This window comes from Plectrocnemia conspersa, unplaced genomic scaffold (genome assembly GCF_051122295.1).
Source record: "Plectrocnemia conspersa isolate PC_06_02 unplaced genomic scaffold, ASM5112229v1 ptg000009l, whole genome shotgun sequence".
NCBI lineage: Eukaryota > Metazoa > Arthropoda > Insecta > Trichoptera > Polycentropodidae > Plectrocnemia > Plectrocnemia conspersa.
Window position 1 is genome coordinate 1,762,589 of NW_028277173.1, and position 19,203 is coordinate 1,781,791.

At 35.1% G+C, this 19,203-nt stretch overlaps 2 protein-coding genes across 6 annotated transcripts; both read left to right on the plus strand.

Annotated features, from left to right (window-relative positions):
• The first annotated feature begins 32 nt into the window (after positions 1-32).
• Positions 33-12,603, plus strand: LOC148231505 (mediator of RNA polymerase II transcription subunit 25-like). Of its 5 annotated transcripts, none has more exons than XR_015810752.1 (18): positions 33-175; positions 4,627-5,077; positions 5,137-5,282; positions 5,344-5,476; positions 5,575-5,703; positions 5,766-5,946; positions 6,018-6,121; positions 6,186-6,624; positions 8,304-8,517; positions 8,582-8,744; positions 8,819-9,076; positions 9,147-9,254; positions 10,632-10,781; positions 10,839-10,976; positions 11,037-11,382; positions 11,446-11,531; positions 11,648-12,404; positions 12,465-12,603. XR_015810752.1 is itself a non-coding variant. In XM_088192812.1 (18 exons), exons 1-17 carry the CDS (start codon positions 57-59, stop codon positions 12,402-12,404), a joined length of 3,270 nt encoding a protein of 1,089 aa, XP_088048938.1. In that variant the 5' UTR covers positions 33-56; the 3' UTR covers positions 12,465-12,603. The 5 variants fall into 5 exon arrangements, 4 of the variants coding, with proteins under 4 accessions (XP_088048938.1, XP_088048940.1, XP_088048939.1 ...); XM_088192812.1 differs by having other exon boundaries at positions 12,300-12,404; XM_088192814.1 differs by having other exon boundaries at positions 6,186-6,354; positions 12,300-12,404.
• A 1,677-nt stretch (positions 12,604-14,280) lies between these two features.
• Positions 14,281-17,998, plus strand: LOC148231506 (mediator of RNA polymerase II transcription subunit 25). Its single transcript, XM_088192887.1, has 5 exons — positions 14,281-14,459; positions 15,866-16,079; positions 16,146-16,308; positions 16,381-16,749; positions 17,741-17,998. Exons 1-4 carry the CDS (start codon positions 14,441-14,443, stop codon positions 16,684-16,686), a joined length of 702 nt encoding a protein of 233 aa, XP_088049013.1. The 5' UTR covers positions 14,281-14,440; the 3' UTR covers positions 16,687-16,749; positions 17,741-17,998.
• The last annotated feature ends 1,205 nt before the right edge of the window (positions 17,999-19,203 follow it).

The following is a 19,203-nucleotide window of genomic DNA, read 5'->3' on the forward strand; positions in this document are numbered from 1 at the left end:
TTCGATTTTACTCGCGACGTCACGCGACAGCTGTCACTTTGTAGTTAGATGCCGCCATGGTGGCCGGTCCGCCTGATTCGTTTCACTCGGAGGTCATCTTCGTTATAGAGGGCACGGCCATCAACGGGGCTTACCTCAACGACCTCAAGACGGGCTACATCGTTCCTACCCTAGAGTAACTATAATTTTACATAGCGATCGTACTAAGCCGTTCGATTTTGCCCCATAAACAACTACTGTGTTTACCTATATTCGCCATTTTGTTACTAAATAATGTTTATACTTCTTTGATTATACGCTCTTATGTAGGCTTTAAAAATAATATTAATCATATCTAACCTAAAATACGTTTTAAAACTAAACTGTATTATCAGTGAAAATTTATATAAATTTGAATAGAAATATATATTTTTTAATTATTTTTTGTTCATTGTGAGAAAGGAGCTCCCAAGAAAATCCATTGATTTTGATTTTTTATCGTCTTCTTGGATACACGAGGGCGAGCATTGTCTTGGTGCAAAATTATCTCTAATTTATAAGGAAAGGTATTTTTATGGTCTGAGTCGCTTTTAAACGAATTAGCTAAGCACACTAAGTGTATGTCTTAATTGTCTGCTTATAATCCATTAATGAATTATGCTCTACATATCCCATAAAATGCATAACATTATCTTATTGGGGTGTAATCCTATTCCCAGGGTTGGAATTGTGAATTGATTGGCATCCAACCCCTGCCTTTTATGTCACGTATTAAAGTAAATGACGCACTTCTCATCTTCAGTAACAATTAACTTGAAAATAAATCTTTCTGTTCTAGAATCATTAATTAATGGCATATTGAAATTTGCTGCGCGAGGTTTTTCTCAGACAATTTATGAGATATCCTGCAAAATAACACCTTTCCTAACTTTTTAAATGTCTGAACTAATGTAAGCGACACATTGAGGTTTTGTGCTAGCTTCTGTGTCGTTAATCTCGGACCTGCTTTGATGGCAGCCTTAATATCCTCACTAACAACCAGGCCTTACATAGATATTCAATGTCGAAATTTCCAGAACGTAATTTTAGAACCATATTTGACACTAAATGTAATGGTATCCCTATTCATTGTTATACAGATGTTTTTAACCGCTATTGTCACGTTATGACCGAGCTTAAACTCATAAAGCATAATATAGCTTAACTGAGATTTTTTTATTTCCACTACAATTGTTGATTTATGGTTGAAAATATCGAAACAAAAAATATCCCATTACTAAATGGCATCATTGATACGACTACTGTTAACAAACACTGAAAGAATGGTGAAATTATCATTAATTCATAAAAAAGTTTTCCATTTTTGCTGTGAGTATACTTCCTTGGTCTGGTTACCAAATAATAAAACTGACTCACTAATAGTATAAAAGATTACACAGATGTATTCTAGGGAATATAAATATTCTTTTTTTTTATTTCCCACAAAATTCCTATAAGCACTTCTTCAAGTTGCTGGTAGGGAATACTCACAACCTGCAAATTCTGGAAGGACTTCGTTTCTGAGTGCCATCTAATTACCAGTTTGAATTACTATCTGTAAATCAGAAGTATCGGACAACTCTCCAATAATCACAGCTATCTGACTTTTTAACCAACTTGCGTAATGTTGATTTGTTCTCATCTAGGTACTCGCAGTGGGTAGATGCATTGTAGTCTAGCCGTTAATATTATTCTTGTGAATATTTTCCCCTGGGAAGTTCTTGTATGAATTGAACCTTATATGGAAATCACTTATGACCATTTAATAATTAATGATACGATCTTTGAGCTAATGATTATAATGATTATAATATAATACATTGTAGATTAAAAAGTGGATAATTTGATCTGCATTAAAATTTTGCAATGTTGAACCAAAGAAGAAACGAGTTGTTATAGGTTAATGATAAAAAAATATCATCGTAATAACCTACCTTGATTTTTACCTTGACTGGAAATAATACTGGTAAATGAGACATCAATATAATGACACATATTTAGAAACTCGCAGACGTATAGTAATTATCTAAGAAGCAATTAAACAGATACGAAACATAAATAAAAACTCGCAAGATCGACAAATAAACGTTTTAGTCGATTTTTTACTAAAAAGTTTTTTATTTCCTTAATCTAGTTACTTACAAAATTCTTGTAAATTGTTAATAAAAACAACATCAAATAGATTCGGAATGTTCTGATACTGGTTTATTTTTTCGATCATAAATATTTAAATTTCATCTCGAAGCTGAAAAAACATTTCAACTCTTTTTCGCGACTAACCTAGCGTACTTCACTGTGATAAAATAAATCACCAGATTCGGCATCAATTGATTCAAGAAAGCTTTTAAACTGGCGATGAAATAATCCCAATTACGAAGTAAAGTTGCATATGCTAGAAAAAAAGGTTCTTTATTTCAATTGCAGAAAAGACGTGTTAAATTTTGAGAACTAAAGTTGCAAATATTTGCTTTCCTTTTATCGGAAATTCTAGAAATCTACCAGTATTTGTGTTTATCGCTTGTACGTTTTTAAAAATCTATTTTTTAATTTTGTTGATATCTGGACAGATTCTCCAGATAAAAAATGGCCACGGGCCGTAGTTTGAAGGTAATAGAATAAAAACATTCTTCAGTGGGTTAATGCTAAATAAAAATATGTCGTAGTATTTTTTAATATTCTTATATTCCTTTTTGATAGCTATTGTATTTTTTTATGAAAATAATACATAAAATTAAACACATCCATAATACAAAATTCGAGTGCTGCTTATTATTAATAAAAAATACTATTATATCGTAGTTTTTGTAAGAGCTTCCAAAATTCATCTTTATCCAATTATTCCTAAGCTACTTTTACACATAAGTTTATTTACACAAAACTTATGTGCGAAAATAGCTTAGAAATATAATAGTTAAATTTAAAATAATGCAATGCTTTTTGCTGTTACATTTGACGTTTAATGGGTTTCAATTGACTGGGTTCCGAAGATGGGTCTTTTATATCCGTCTTTTGCTATTCTGATTTACAGTAATATCCAGTATTTTTTGCTCTGATAATATCTGTCTCTGTGATACATCGATTATATGAATTTGATTTTCCTGTTGATACTGGGACGTCATTTCAATTATTTCGAAGAAGGAGGGGGTAAAAGTTGCCCAGTTTGATTGTTTTTTATATTTTTAATATCTAGATTTCATGTATTTCTCTGGCCAAATTTCCCTACCTGCCCCCCTCCCACCTAAATGACGTCCCTGTTTAGAATTCACGTCAAAAGCAATAAAATCGTGCCGTCGCCGTTCATATTAAGAGTTCTTATAACAATATTATGACTTACAATAAGCGAGAATCGAATGAAGCATAGTTAAACCAAAATTTGACCAATTGAAGAGCGCAAAAAACAATTATCACTTCTCAGAAGTTAAAAATCCACATCAAAAGCAATAAAATCGTGCCATCGCCATTTGCCCCCCCCCCCAAAATGACGTCCATGACTAAAATAAATACTAAATTTTCACAAAAATAAAACCATCCTATTTTTCATAACCAAAAAAACATATTTTATCGTTTTTTTTTAATATTTTGATTTCATTAAAATTTATAGTATTTAATTAAATGACATGCATTTTTCTGGCAAAATTAAAGGGGGTGGGGGCAAATGCCCCCAATTGCCCCCTTAAAAACAATACTAAATTTTTACAAAAGTAAAACCATGCCATTAAACATACCAAATTTGTCTGGAGTAGGAGGGGGCTAAAGTTTGCCAGTCAGTGGTCTTTTTTTATTTCATTAAAATTCATAGTATTTCATTAAATGATCTGCTTTTTTCTGGCCAAATTGAAGGGAGGGGGGGGGGGGCAATTGCCCCCACCAAATTACATCCTTGTGTTGATATAAGTTTTTGAGTGTAAATTTTATTTATTCACTGTAAATTTTTTTGTAACACGAAAGGCCTTAGACCAATGTGTTATGAGGTAAAGATATTCAGTAGTGAAATACCAAATTTAAACAAGTGAAATATATTTAATTAATAATTATTAACTATTATTACAGCTTAGAATTAATACATATCATTATGTACGATTTTATTTTGATTATTCATTACAATATTTATTCTTGTGAGATAAGAAAAATCTAAGAAAACATAATCAGTGAAGTCCATTAAAAATGTATCCGATTCTCTCTTCTATAAAGGGGTCAATTTTTTTAATTTTCTCTAATTTAACAAAAGCTTATATATTAGATTTCGGCAACGAAAGAGTTAACTCAATAACACATTAATTTGTTTGGATTGTTTCGCAGAACGCGAAATTTATCAGAAATAAAATAATTTTTAGACTTATGATTTTTTTATCTAATCTTTTATCATTAAGTTTATTGGTTTTCATGTTTTGTAAATAATATAAATATATATTAAAAATATAATATCTTAACATTAAAATAATATGAAAGTATATAATAAATATACAATAATAAAATAATATGAAAGTATATAATAAATATACAATAAAAAAATATTGGAGGGTTGGAACATATCTATTTGAATTTGTTCGATCTTAAATGCAGCGTGACCAGAATAAAATTTTTACTAATCACTGATGTACATTACAGATACTTTAAACAAGGCGCTGAAGGAGAATGTTCGGAAACGGCAGCCGTTTTCGGGGCAGTGGTTTACAGGGCTTCGGATTGTCCTCCCGCTCCTCCTGTCTATTCTCTCGGGCCTTACTCGTGTCCACAAAAGTTGATAAATGCGTTGGACGAGCTCGAGTTGATCGGCGGACGGGGTGAATCGCACGCTAGTGTAGCCGAGGGACTTGCCGCCGCTCTCAGTTGTTTCGACGAACTTGCGACGCTCAGGGGAGCGAACGGCTCTGCGGATGGAGTGTCCGAAAACGCATCGTCTCCTCCGTCAGCCGGCGCCAATGGAAACTCCGCCTCGACTAGGCCGTGCCGACACGCTCTCCTGGTGGCCAGTTCGCCGCCGTATGCAATGCCGGCTCAAGAGTGCCATCCTTACGCGGGAAATACAGCCGAGCAGCTCGCTGTCGTGCTCAACGAAGTATGTCTAAAAATGTGGATGTTTTTATGGAACTTGTGTATGAATCATTGCTTTTTCAGCGAGGCATTAGTCTGTCGATTCTTTCACCGCGGAAAATTCCGGCACTGTTCAGACTATTCGAAAAGGCCGGTGGAGATTTGACTATGTCTCAGACCAAAAACTATGCTAAGGACCCCAGACACTTAGTGCTGTTGAAAGGTTTCAGGTATGTATGTCTACGTTGTATGATCACTGTTTGGATTCATTTGAATTGCGATTCGTTTCAGTTTGAAAGAACGACCGTTGAGTCCTGTTCCGCCTATGTCTGGCAACGTATCGGCTGTTAATCTGCCTTCCCCTCAGACAGTCCAACAGACCGGTGCCGATGGTATGCTGAATCAGCAGCAGACACAATCTCAAGTCAGTTGGCTTTTCCCATATATGATGCACTAATAAAATACATTCTTTTTCTGTATTATATGCTATTTTATTTATTTCTGTACATGTTATTATTGTAGATGGCCAACTCTGGTCAGTTAGGAGTTTCTCCCGGACAGATGAACATGGTCCAAAATCAACAGGGCCAGATGAATCCTCGACAGATCAGCGTTAATCAGTCGCAGATGGGCGTAGGGCCAAATCAAATGGTACCGTCTCTTGCGTGATGTGATTTTTGGTTCGAGGGTATTTAACTTTTGAAGATTTACAGAACCAAATGAACGCAGTGTCAAATCAACTGGGTCAGATCGGAGTGGGACCCAATCAGATAGGACTTGCTCCCAATTCCATGAATCAGATGGGACCGGGAGGTATGATGACCCAAAGCATGGCTCAGATTCAAAACCAAGGCCAAGGAAGCAACATGCAGTTCCGTCCTGGTCAAACTCAAAGTAACCTACTCTTCTATGTTTAACTTTTATTGAATTGCTCAAAGTTGTTTCACCATAATGTTTCTTTAAAGCCATAGGAATGGTCATGAATCGAGGAATGGCTCCGCATATGGCGGCAAATCCGGGGTTCTCGCAGGGTCCGCCGCCGGTCTATCATTCTACTCAGCAGCATCAGGTATTTGTCGAGCGGCCGTCATTAAAGCAAATAATGATTACAATCTTTCCGTTTGTCCAAAAAGGCTGTCGCTGGTCGCGGTCCAAGATGGATGGGGAACCCGGGAGGTCCTCGGCCGGGATTTCCTGGCGTCACCGGAGGCAACCAGCCTAGCGCGCTCCTCTCTCAGCTGTCGTCCCCTCCGCAACCTCCGCCTCATCCGTCCATGTCGAATTACATGCAATCTCATCAAGGTATGGCCGCGCAGCAAGCTCAGCAACTGAGAATGCAACAAATAGCGCAACAGCAGCAACAACAGCAACAACAACAACAACAACAGCAACAACAACAACAACAACAGGGGGTTCAACAGCAACAGACGGGACCGCAACCGGTTCAGCAAACGGTCCCTTTGCAACAGCAGCCACAACAGCAGCAGCAGCAACAACAACAACAGCAACAACAACAGCAACAACAACAGCAACAACAACAGCAGCAACAACAACAACAACAACAACAACAAGGTTGCTCATATTTATCTAATAATAATATTCCCTGTCGATTAAACGACGGGAAGCGGTATTATAATTTTTTTACAAACAATATTTTATACTAACCGTCGGTCCCTCACTGTCACGAGGTACCGCAGCGGGCGTGTATAAATTTAATTTTTGCTCCGTTTTAAGTTATTATTATTATTTATTAATTTATTTAACTAATATAATATAACAAAAAATCAAAACATACATATAAAATATGACACAAATAGAAAAAAGCAAAAGTATATAATATAGTTTAGCTTACTCAATTAATGAAATGGTCTAAATTTTTATTTCTGCGGTTTGTCATGGAATAGTATTATATAAATTCACACCTAACAATATTCCCATGGCCGTACTCATTTTCTTATACCTATCTACCTTTAAATTATATCTATTACTAGTGTTGAATCTATGTACATTTTTATTTTTGGCTGGGCACTATATAGTAGAGTATTAATGGTATGCGAGTGCATTTTTACACTGCATATTTATATTGCTATTTACTGGTTAGGTTACTCCACTAATAATAATTTGTTTTAAAATCCATGCAAATTTATTATTTATTAACATCAGAGCTCACTAGAATATTACAATATTAATAAAAAATATTATATTTTGTACTATTTTTCCGTGATTTACTTTTACAACTTTTCATAACCATTTATCTAGCAATAGTAAGTGTAATATCAATTCTGCCCTTTGTGAAAACGACTAAAGGGATTTAAGAAAAGGTCTTTCATATTTGCAACTTAATTTTTTCGACATCATTTTTTTTAATCAATTATTTAAATAAAACATGTACCTAGCAAACTGTCTGTCACTCACTGTTGTGAGGTACCGCATCTGGTTATGCCTAATTATTGTTTTTTAATTCAAATATCAATTCTTTCGTATATCTTAGTAAACTATTTTGTTGAGGTCATAGGTGTGCTTTGGATCATAACACCTTAATGACTTAATGAAGAGATCTTAGTTTATAGTCGCTAGATCTATTTATAAGTCGTTCTAAAATATTATATTTCATAATCAAAATTAATCAGTCAAATAAGATAAGAAATCACTTCTGTCATTTTGTCAGCCTCCTTTTTTTATTGATTATTTTTTGCGATTGTTCGGAGCCGTTTAAAACCAAAACGCAAGAAATTTTTATTTAGCTTATTCAATAGTGTCTTTTATCTACTTTGTTTTTGTGTATAGATACATATGGTTTTTCACGATTGATCGTGGTAAAATTTTATTTAATTACTATAACAAATTATAACAAGAAAATTATAGTTGATTCATAATTTATGACAAACTGAATTTTTAATATATTACGTGTTGTGAGTATATTTATGACAAATTTAATTTTAAATATATTACGTGTTGTGTGAGCATATTTGTGTGTATGTATAAGAGTTATCTGCATTTTTATGTTAATAAAAGTTTAATTGATGTTAGCTTTTTTGTTGAAATTATAATAGAATCAGCGGATTTATATGTTTGTTATAAGTTTTTACTAACCTAATATAATATTATTATTGTTATCTAATAAATATTCCTGATTTATTAAAATGCTCAAAGTTTCACTAAGTATGTGAGCTTTGTGGTTTGTCTCATATTTTTTATTTGTCTCACATGAGCTCATAGCGCAAAATTTTTATAATTTTTTATCCCAACAGTCCAGGTTGGTCAAACCGTGCAGCCCAATGTCGCAGGGGTTTCTCAGCCGACTGCCGCTCCCGCCGCTGGTTTAGTGGCCACAGGCGGTCGAACTTACATATGGCAAGGTCTTCTAGAGTGGACCGAGAAAGGAAAGAGTCCCAACGATCAGAAAATCACCCGTCAAGTTCCTTGTCAAGTTTCGGCCAACAGTCGCGACGGAGAACCCGAATTGTAAGACATTTGATATTATATCAAACACATTCACATATTATAAATATATATATATTTTTTACAGGAAAGCAGATTCGTGGCCTCAAAAGTTGATAATGCAACTAATGCCAAAACAGCTGATCGGAAATATAGGAGGACATTATTTGAAAGATTCCAAATCTGTCTTATTTCATCCGCATCAAAACGAGGCTTTAGATTCTTTGACCAAAGTCATGGTCGGAGGATTTGTGAGTATCTCTATTGTTTTTGTTTATTTTGTTTATCGAAACGTGTATAGTAATTTGATACTTTTTAAATTTAGGCTGGTTGCGTGCATTTCACTCCGTTGTCTCCAGCGTCATGCGACATCAAAGTGCTCATTTTGCTGTATACTCCGGAGAAAAAAGCGTACCTTGGATTCATTCCCAACAATCAGGCCACATTCGTGGAGAGATTGAAGAAAGTTATACAACAGCAGAAGATGTCGCATATAATCAGCAAACAGGGACAGGGAGCCATTACGCCAGGCGCGCCCGCTCTCCAAGACCCTCCCGCATCTCAACCGCAGACGTCTCATCCGGTCGGTGTTACATTGTGTAAACGATCGCAGTCCGAAGCTGAGCTATCATAATCTAGATTTTTCGTCACAGGGTAACATGATGATGTCGCAAGCTCCGAACACCATGGCAATGGGCGGTGGCCAGCTGGCGCAACCTGGAAACGCTCAACTGCAATCCAAGCTTCCGACGCAGATGCAGGTATGCCGTCGTTCAGTTGTTAAATAGAGAACAATCAGCAAACAACGAAATACAGATTTGATAGAATAAATCTGAATGAATGCAATTAAAATAGCAAATGTATTTGCTACGTCCAACCGGTCCTTAACGCTATTTCGACAAGCTAAAAACGATGAGTAGAAAATATATACATAAAAATATATATATATGAGAGGAATTGATGATTAAAAATCGGCAGGCCTTGATTTCATTCTACAACTTCTCCTTTGCTTATATTTTATTTATTTTATTTTTATTTTATTAATTTATTTAGCTTAATAGCTAATCTTTACATCTAACAAATTTAGTAAACATATATAAAAATATATAAAAAATACATAACAGAAATAAAAAATATACAATAATAAAGACTTAATACTATAATATTTTATTTCTATATGTACGAAGGTGTTTTTTTATTCCATTTATAAAACCCGTTATATTTTTGCTGTTTCGGATTTCTCTTGGAAGACTATTATATAAATTAAAACCTCCGTACATAATTCCCCTAGCCGTACTCGTTTTCTTATACTTAATTATTTTTAAATTTTCTCTATTTCTAGTATTATATTTATGTACATCTTTATTTCTTATTAAATACTTATTAAAATATTATTGCTTATATTAGACCTAACTAACTAGTTAAATATTATTTTTGGAAAAGTAAATTATTAGCAAGTAATATAATTGTGTAGAATTGGCAGGGTGATACAATTCACGTGTGTTCAAAGTGTCAAATGTAGGGATGTTAATACGTGCATTAATTAAAGAGCTTGAGGGCACTGTGTGACTTGTATAATCACTTAGTGTGCAGTACCGTCGAACATGCTTCTTTTGCCTGGTTGCCAAATAATGCAACTGACTCACTTTTAATATAAAAGGTTAAAAAAAAGGGTTCTCAAATGCCTGTAAATAAGGGAATATAAATATTATCTATTTTTATTTTCCACAAAATTCCTAAAGAGTGATCCAACTTCAATTTCCGAACTTTTTTTAAAATCAAATGTTTGATTAATAAAAATAGAATCCGAAGATATCCTTAAATTTGTTGTTTTTTTTTTATATTCTAAATATTTAAAATAAAAACATAAATTTTAGAATATCTTCGGATTTTTATTTTGTCATTGTTCAAGTTGAGTCAAAAAGTATACTTGGGAAATCACTTCTTAAAGTTTCTGGTAGGGAATATACACAATCCGGAGATTCTAGAAGAAAGTAGCTTCTCATCCAGATACTCACAGTTAATGGACACATTGTGGTATAGCTATTATTATATATAATTTAATCTTATTGTTCTGTAAATATTTTTCCAAATGTATTAAATAAATAAATAAATGAAAAATCGCACGCTTTTTCTAGAACATGCAGGGTGGTGCTATAGGCAGACCTGCGGGGGCGACCGGAGTCCCTAACGCAGCCGGTCAGCAGCAGCAGCAGCGTGGGCAATATGGCACTAATCAGTATGGCTTAGAAGCCGCTCGACAGCAAAACTTGGATAAGATACTTGAGGTGTGAAATTAACGACTTTTATCGAGAAAGAATATGCATACTAACGATTTGATACAGCTTCAGCAGACTCTGGAGGCAGCGCAGCAGGCGGAGGCGCAATACAAGAGTCAAATGGAGATAATGAACAATGTGCGCCAGATACAGGATAGCCTGCACTACGCCCAGCAGCAGGAGCAGCATTTCAAGCATATGGAGGTTTGTATCTCCGAGACGTTAGTTACCAAATGAATTCATATTTTTAACGTCTGCTCTCAGTTGATGCAGCTGGGACGAGCCGGCAACGCACCCAACCAGGGCTCAGCTCCGATGGGTCAGAACTCGTCTATGATGGTCCAGGGCCAAGTTCCTATGAACCAGAACCAGACGCCGGGTATGGGAGGATTAGGTCAGAGCCAGGTGCAAATGGGCATGGGCCAAAGTCAGGTCGGGATGGGCCAGGGCCAAGCGGGAATGAATCAGAGCCAGGCGGGGATGAACCAGAGCCAAGCGGGGATGGTGCAAAACCAGACAGGGGCTAGCATGGGCCAAAGCCAAGCGGGCATGGGAACCATGTCGCAGGCTACGGGCCAGGGTCCGGCCTCGGCTGGTCAAGTATCCATGGGTGATTGCTCGACTTTGTGTGCGAGTACCCGTTACGATATCATCTAACAGATACGATTTGCAGGCGGACCGATGGGAGGCGCTCCAGGCAACCGCATGATGAGACCGGTGATGGGCAGCAATCCTGGACTGAGGCACCTCCTGCAACAGGTTAGTTCGCGACCGGCATTGTAGCGGTCGTCTTACTAAATTTTCACACCCGCAACCGACTAATACCGCATGACTCGATCGCTGGCACAAGTAGCTTTATGTTTATGTTCAAGCAGCAGGTTCGGGGAAGAGGTCGGCAGCTCGCGCCGGGAAGCATCAGGACTCCCAACCAGCATATTTAGCCAATAGAAGCCTAAATTTGATTTCAACCCGCCCGACATAGAAATTAACACATCGGAGTGAACCTTGAAATTTCAGCTATTCATTAATCGGCAATTCAATTTAACAACTCTATTATTAGCGGTAGTGACGGTTTGGTAAATTTCAAGGTTTACACCAGTATTAAGTTGAAAGTTAGCAGTTTACAAAAATATATTATTGTTTTCGTTGTGCACTATCTCACCAATTAACCTTTTACACCTTTAAGCTTTTTGAAGATAATATCATAATGTTCAGCAATAATGTCACGTATGCATACTAATTTTCTTACTTTTGCTAACACACTACTACTGTTGAAAAATGCAAGCATGTATTATAAATCAGCTTGGGTGTACTCGAGTGCTTTATATTTCTTTGTAATTCCTATTATTTACATTTTTTTTTATTGTAAATACATTTTTTATTATATTTTTTAAATAAAGTATCGACATCACTTGCTTTTTTTTTGTCGCTCGCTTGCCTCTTTCTTATCTATTTCGGAACTGCATGCGTAAGATCGTCTGTCGTTAAAAACGCGCAGCTGTGTAACAGCGATCGTTTACTCATCAGCAGCCACAGTATCGCCCCGGGAGCGGCTTGGGAGGTGGACAGAGAGCTCCGGCGCCTCAGCAGCAATCTCAACCGTTCGACGACAGCTCCTTCGATCTGTTCTAGGTAATTGATGCGCCGTAGCTTCGTCCTATCTCGTCTCATTTACGCTTCGTTTCTTTACAGGCTACTCGGGAAGGGGACGGCGTAACAAAAACGACACATCTTCTTTTGTGTATATATTAAATAACGTCACGTAAACCTAACGACAATATATTTATACTATACAATTAAGTCTTAATAAATTTTTACTTAAAACGACAAACAGTTTCAATTTATTTATTTACACGTTATTTAGTTACAAGTAACTGCAAATTTTCTAGACTTGTGCTCTCTCTCGTTCGATCTTAGATAAATGCACAATTTCGGAATGTACCTTTCGAAACGTCGACCGTAAAATAAAGAGCTACGCTTGACATTATAAATGTAACCTTTCGCTTGGATGGCGGTTGACTTTTTTGTTCTATCGGACTATTTGAGACTATCGCCTTTCGTCGTCTCTCTTCGGAGATGGCTTGGGCACCCTGTAGATCCTCTCTATGAGCGCCCTTGTGATGCTCTCTGGCGTACGCTGGTAAGACTGGATCATCTCTTCGAGAGTTGCCGATACCTGCAAAGATAAATATTTAAAAACGAACTAGAACGCCGGAGATCAACTGGTTGTTTTTTTAATACTTCGATTTCATTAAGATTCGTAGTATTTCATTAAGTGACAAACATTTTTCTGGCCAAATTCATTTAGAAACTACATCAAAAGCAATAAAATCGTGCCGGCGACGTTGCAGTCGGAATGCTCTCGATAATCCGAGAATTTCTGTTTTTGAATCAGGGGCGTCATTTTAGCTATTTCCAAAAGAGGGGGGAGGAAGCTGGCCAGTCAGTGTTCGTTTTTTTAATATTTTGATTTCACTTAAATTCATAGCATGTTATTAAATGACATGCATTTATATGGCCAAATTCAAGAAGGGGTCCATTTCAAATTATTTTAGAAAATATAAAATATGAAATTAGTTACTGATTGACTAAAATAATTGTTATTAACCAATAGTTATTTTAAATTAAATAATATTTATTCTATTCTCTAAGAAATATTATACCCACATGCTTTGCCATTATTGGAAAATAGTTTTCAGTTACCAAGATCATCGTTGATGTGAAAGAGATCTTAGTTTATAGTCGCTAGATCTAACATTGTATAATGATTATTAGAGCTGCTACTTGGGACCTGAAACTGGTTTCTCAAAATCATAATTAGATAATCGCACGTGTGATTTGACTCGTAATATCTTAATGACCATTCCCGCACTTTTACGTTTTTCGATATTGTTTAATATGGCGCCATTTGTGGAAAAAATATTTAGCATTTTTGCAGTCATTTGTAAATGGTGAGTAGCTTAGTTAAATAGTAAGTACAATAACACATGTTAGATATTCTTTAAAAAATATCATATCCATGTACTTTACCATTATTGCAAAAATAGTTTTCAGTTACAAATATCATGGTTGACGTGAAAGAGATCTTAGTTTATAGTTCCTATATCTATTTATAAGTCGTTCTAAAATATTACATTTCATAATCAAAATTTATAAGTCAAATAAGATAAAAATCACTTACATCAACTGTCATTTTGTTTATATTTAGCTTATTTGCTAGTACATTTTTTCACAAACTATTATTTAATCAATATTTTCCGATTGATTGTTCGTTTTGTCTAGATTCAAAACGTCGCTAGCCATCAATGATGAGCCAGGATGCTTTTGTTAATTTACAATACTATAAACACCGTTTAAGGATTATAATAGGCTACGCGTCTCAGAAGCCGAAGATTAAAACAATTATATGTAAAATAAGTATATTGTATAATACAATGGTATGTTATAATTTACTTTTATTTTCGTACAATTCGGTTAAAATCTAAATTTTATTCGAATGCTAACATTCGAATAATTTAAAATATGGCAACATTAATCGAGTGGTGACAGAAGCGGTGACGGCAATCGGCAATCCTGAGTATAATAACCCGTTGCTGTCTGCAAGTGTCTTGGCTCCTGTCAGCCATTGATCGTCACCACCAAGGATTGCCATAATACTAATACATATTATGTCTCAGCTCAACACAAGTATGAAAAAGAAAAGAAAAAAATACCGTAATGGCCGATTTACACGCTGCCAGTGGCGCATTGGCTTCGCCACTGACTGGCGTTAAGCGTTTACACGGTGCTAGCACGCCGACTGGCATCGTGTAAATCAGCCTTTATGGTGCACCAGTTATGACGGCTGATTTACACGCTGCCAGTTGCTGGCATGCCAGCTGGAAGTTGACTGGCGGGTCACTGGCACGCGACGACTGGCATTCAAGTCTACTAGCGCCTTATCGTTTACACAGTGCAAAGAATTATTGTTGCGAAAATGTGCTAGTACGGTGGTGTGGTGGAAAGGAGAGCTGGCGTGCCAGCAAAACAAAAATATCTGTTCTGCTGGCATGCCAGTGGTGCACTGGCTTCTCCAGTGACTGGCGTAAAGCGTTTACACGGTGCTAGTCGCTGGCATCCAGTGACTGGCAAGCTCGACTGGCGCGCTGACTGGCATCGTGTAAATCATTTAAGGAAGTTGTTACAAAACTAAAAGAAACATGCAAAAAACGTATAGCAATTAACAAGTTCTCAACATTTTCATTGCGTTATTTTTCAGCAAGCATTATGTTCAAAAGTTTTAGATATTGGACATTTGTTAAAAATATGTAGTCATTAAAATTGTAAATATTATTCGAGCACATGGACTTAGAATCGTCAATTTGCTTCATTTCTGAAAGATATAAAAAGTGAATACACATATCTATCCTATTATATTGTAAGTTCTATGCCTTTTAAGTTATAAGGTCTTAAAACGAAAAAAAATGAATGTGCTGATTTCTCAGTCAACTTATTCTTATGCTTCAAGGCAAAAATCAAATTGTAACCAAACTATTTGATAATATTGACATTTCAAACAAAAAAATGACATTTTGAAATCTGACAATCTATGCTGCTAAAATTGCCTTCTTTAAAATTTGCACAATATACTTCAATAAAAAGATTTCAAAAACTGCGAACTACAGTTTCATATTTATATTTCGCCTCTATCCATTAATATTAAAATTATTGACAATTTACAAATGAAAGTAATTGAAATTCAATGTGACTCTTTACTGAAGCAAAAATATATGGAAGTCTAAATTCCAGTTTTATACTTATTTACCTACGAATCAGTTTCCCAAAATGTCTTTATTTGTACGCATACGAGTTATCTGTATTTCTATATTATTAATAGTTTAATTAACGTTAGTTTTTTTTATTGAAATTATATTATAATCAGCGGATTTATGTTTGTTATAATTTTTTACTAATCTGATATAATATGATTATTGTTATCTAATAAATATTCCTGATTTCTTAAAATGCCCAAAGTTTCACTAAATATGTGGGCTTTGTGGTTTGTCTCATATGAGATCATAGTGCAAAATTTTTATAATTTTTTATTCCAACAGTTCAGATTGGTCAAACTGTGCAGCCCAATGTCGCAGGGGCTTCTCAGCTGGCTGCCGCTCCTGCCACTGGTTTGGTAGCCACAGACGGTCGAATTTACATATGGCAAGGTCTTATAGAGTGGACAGAGAAAGGAAAGAGTCCTAACGATCAGAAAATCACCCGTCAAGTTTCCTGCCAAGTTTCTGTCAATAGTCACGACAGAGAATGCGAATTGTAAGACATCTGTTACTATATCTAACACTTATTTGCTTATTGTAAATATATATATATTTTTTACAGGAAAGCCGATTCGTGGCCTCAAAAGTTGATAATGCAACTAATACCAAAACAGGTGATCGGAAATATAGGAGAACATTATTTGAAAGATTCCAAATCTGTCTTATTTCATCTGCATCAAAACGAGGCATTAGATTCCTTGACCAAAGTCATGGTCAGAGGATTTGTGAGTATCTCTATTGATTGTTTATTTTGTTTATCGAGACATATATAGTAATTTGATACTTTTTAAATTTAGGCTGGATGCACGCATTTCTTTCCGTTGTCTCCAGCATCGTGCAACATCAGAGTGCTCATTTTGTTGTATATTCCGGAGAAAAAGGCGTTTCTTGGATTCATTCCCAACAATCAGGCCGCATTTATGGAGAGATTGAAGAAAGTTATACAGGAACAGATATCGTATATAATCAGCAAACAGGAACAGGGAGCCATTACGCCGGGCGCGCCTGCTCTACAAGAGACTCTTGCGTCTCAACCGCAGACGTCTCATCCAGTTGGTGATACATTGTGTAAACAATCGCAGTTCGTCGCTGAGCTACCATAATCTCAGTTTTTCGTCACGGAGTAACATGTTGATGTCGCAAACTCCGAACATGTAAAGATGCAGGTATGCCGTTGATCAGTTGTTGAAATACAGATTTAATAGAATGAATCTGAAAGAATGCGATTAAAATAGCAAATGTATTTGCTACGTCCAAATGGTCTTCAATGCTACTCTGACAAGTTAAAATTCAAACAATGTCTCATCGATTGATAATCAAAATTTCTTTCCATCAGTATGGTTTTAGGAAATTGAAGACGAAAAAATCAGCAATCCTTGATTTCATTCCAGCTGATATGCTTAAAATATGCAGGACTTCATCGCACATCCGTTGTTTCCTTTCAAATCGTTGAAAACAAATACTTTTTCCGATGAATGGAAAATTATCAAAATTAATCCCATATATAAAAAAAAACAAACAAATATATTATAGAAAATTATAGGTTAGTGTTGATTTTATCCTCACCAGTATTCAAAATCTAACTTCATAAGTATGCTTCAAATCATATCGAATGATACTTGATTGATCAACAGCATGGTATTCGTGTATCGAAATCAGTAGCAACGAATCTGCTGTTTTCCAATTTTGTGATGAAAAATATTGATATAGACAAATCACGTAGATGTCATCTATGCTGATTTTGAAAAGGCGTTTGATTAAGTTTGTTATGTCTTAACTCTTAAAAAATGGATAAGTTTAGATTAATTTCTATTAAATGATTCATGTTTTTTAATCATACTTTACAAATGTTCAAAGCAAAAATTAAAGATTTAAAAGTTACTTTATTGTTGAAGCAAATCACGTTTGTAAAATCTATTAATTTTGAGTGCCAATACTTCTCTTGCCTGGTTGCCAAATAATGCAACCGACTCACTTTTAACCACTTGGGAATTTTGCCAGAGCGTGACTCGGGCAGAGTTTGTTAGTATACTGACAAGCCTCATTTGGGAGTGTTTCCCCCGAGCAGAATATATTTGTTTACAGAATGTTGTGTGTACTCTAGCATATTCTAACTTGAATTTATCCATTTATATGTAATTTTTGTTCACATTTTAGGAATAATACAGCAACATTCAGCACATCCATCAACAACACCCGTCACCATTATATTTAATTGGTAGACATTTTATAGAAACTATGCTATATATGGCAAATAAAGACAAGGTATACCCAACAGTATTAAGTATGTTGCTCAAAGAAGAGTAAAAAATATACCATAGCACAAAACTTATTGAATAAATTCCATATACACATTATATTAATATTATTATACTTAGTAACTATTTTCTAATAAAATGTAAAAAAGAACTGACAATTTTTGAACACCCTTTCTCACCAAAATCCTGACGATTTATAGTTACATGTTTATTTACAATTGAGCAGGGCCCGCACCGGCGTGTGAGCCCGCCAGAGTTGCCACGAAAAGAGTGTGTCCGTTACGTTAGTGTCACAAGAGTACTGCTAAGTTTTTGGCCATAATAAACCTAAATAAATATATATAAATAAGCCCCCTACAGTACAAAAGAGGTTTCTCAGATGCCTGTAAATAAGGGAATATAAATATTATCTATTTTTGTTTTCCACAAAATTTTTAATGAATGTTCCAACTTCAATTTCCGATTTTTTTTAAAACAAATGTTTGATTAATAAAATAAAATTCCGAAGATATCCTTAAATTTGTGTTATATTTTTAAATTGTTCAGATTATGTTCTAAATATTTAAAAAGAAACACAAACCTAAGAATACCCTCAGATTTTTATTTATTAATCAAACATTTGATTATAACAGCTTAACACCCGTGGACGAGTCTTGAAAGAATTTGTTTAGTGACCGTAGACTCGTGTATGAGTCCTGTGTCATGCGTTTTCTTTCACTAAAAAATACTTAGATACCATCAAATACTATTTTTACATAATAATAAATTATATTTTAATTTAAATTTGTAAAGAATCATCTTATCCCATTGCCTCACAATGCAATGGGTCGTCGCCTTTTTGTGGTACATGAATTTTTTTTATGAAATGTATAAACCATAATTATTTATTTCATCTAAGAAATATTATATGTTCCACTCCTTAAACAGAAATAAATTTCAGTGTCAAAACTGTTTAGCTATGAAACATCCGTGATTGGTAACACATCAATTAACAAAGTTTTCCCACCTGAAATTCTGTATATTATTGCAAAATTAAAAACGTTATGGTATATCTAAATAAATTAGATAACACAATAATTAAAGAACTTCCAAGAAATAACATCCATTAACATATGAATATTTTTTCCGCGTGTTTTGTCATTTTGGTATTTCCTTACCATTCGCAAGAATTATAGATTAATAATAGATAGATTGTAGCTTTAAGTTTATGTTCAAGCAGCAGGTTCGGGGAAGAGGTCTGCAGCTCGCACCGGGAAACATCAGGACTCCCAACCAGCATATTTAGCCAATAGAAGCCTAAATTTGATTTCAACCCGCCCGACATAGAATTCATTAATCCACAATTCAATTTAACAGCTCTAT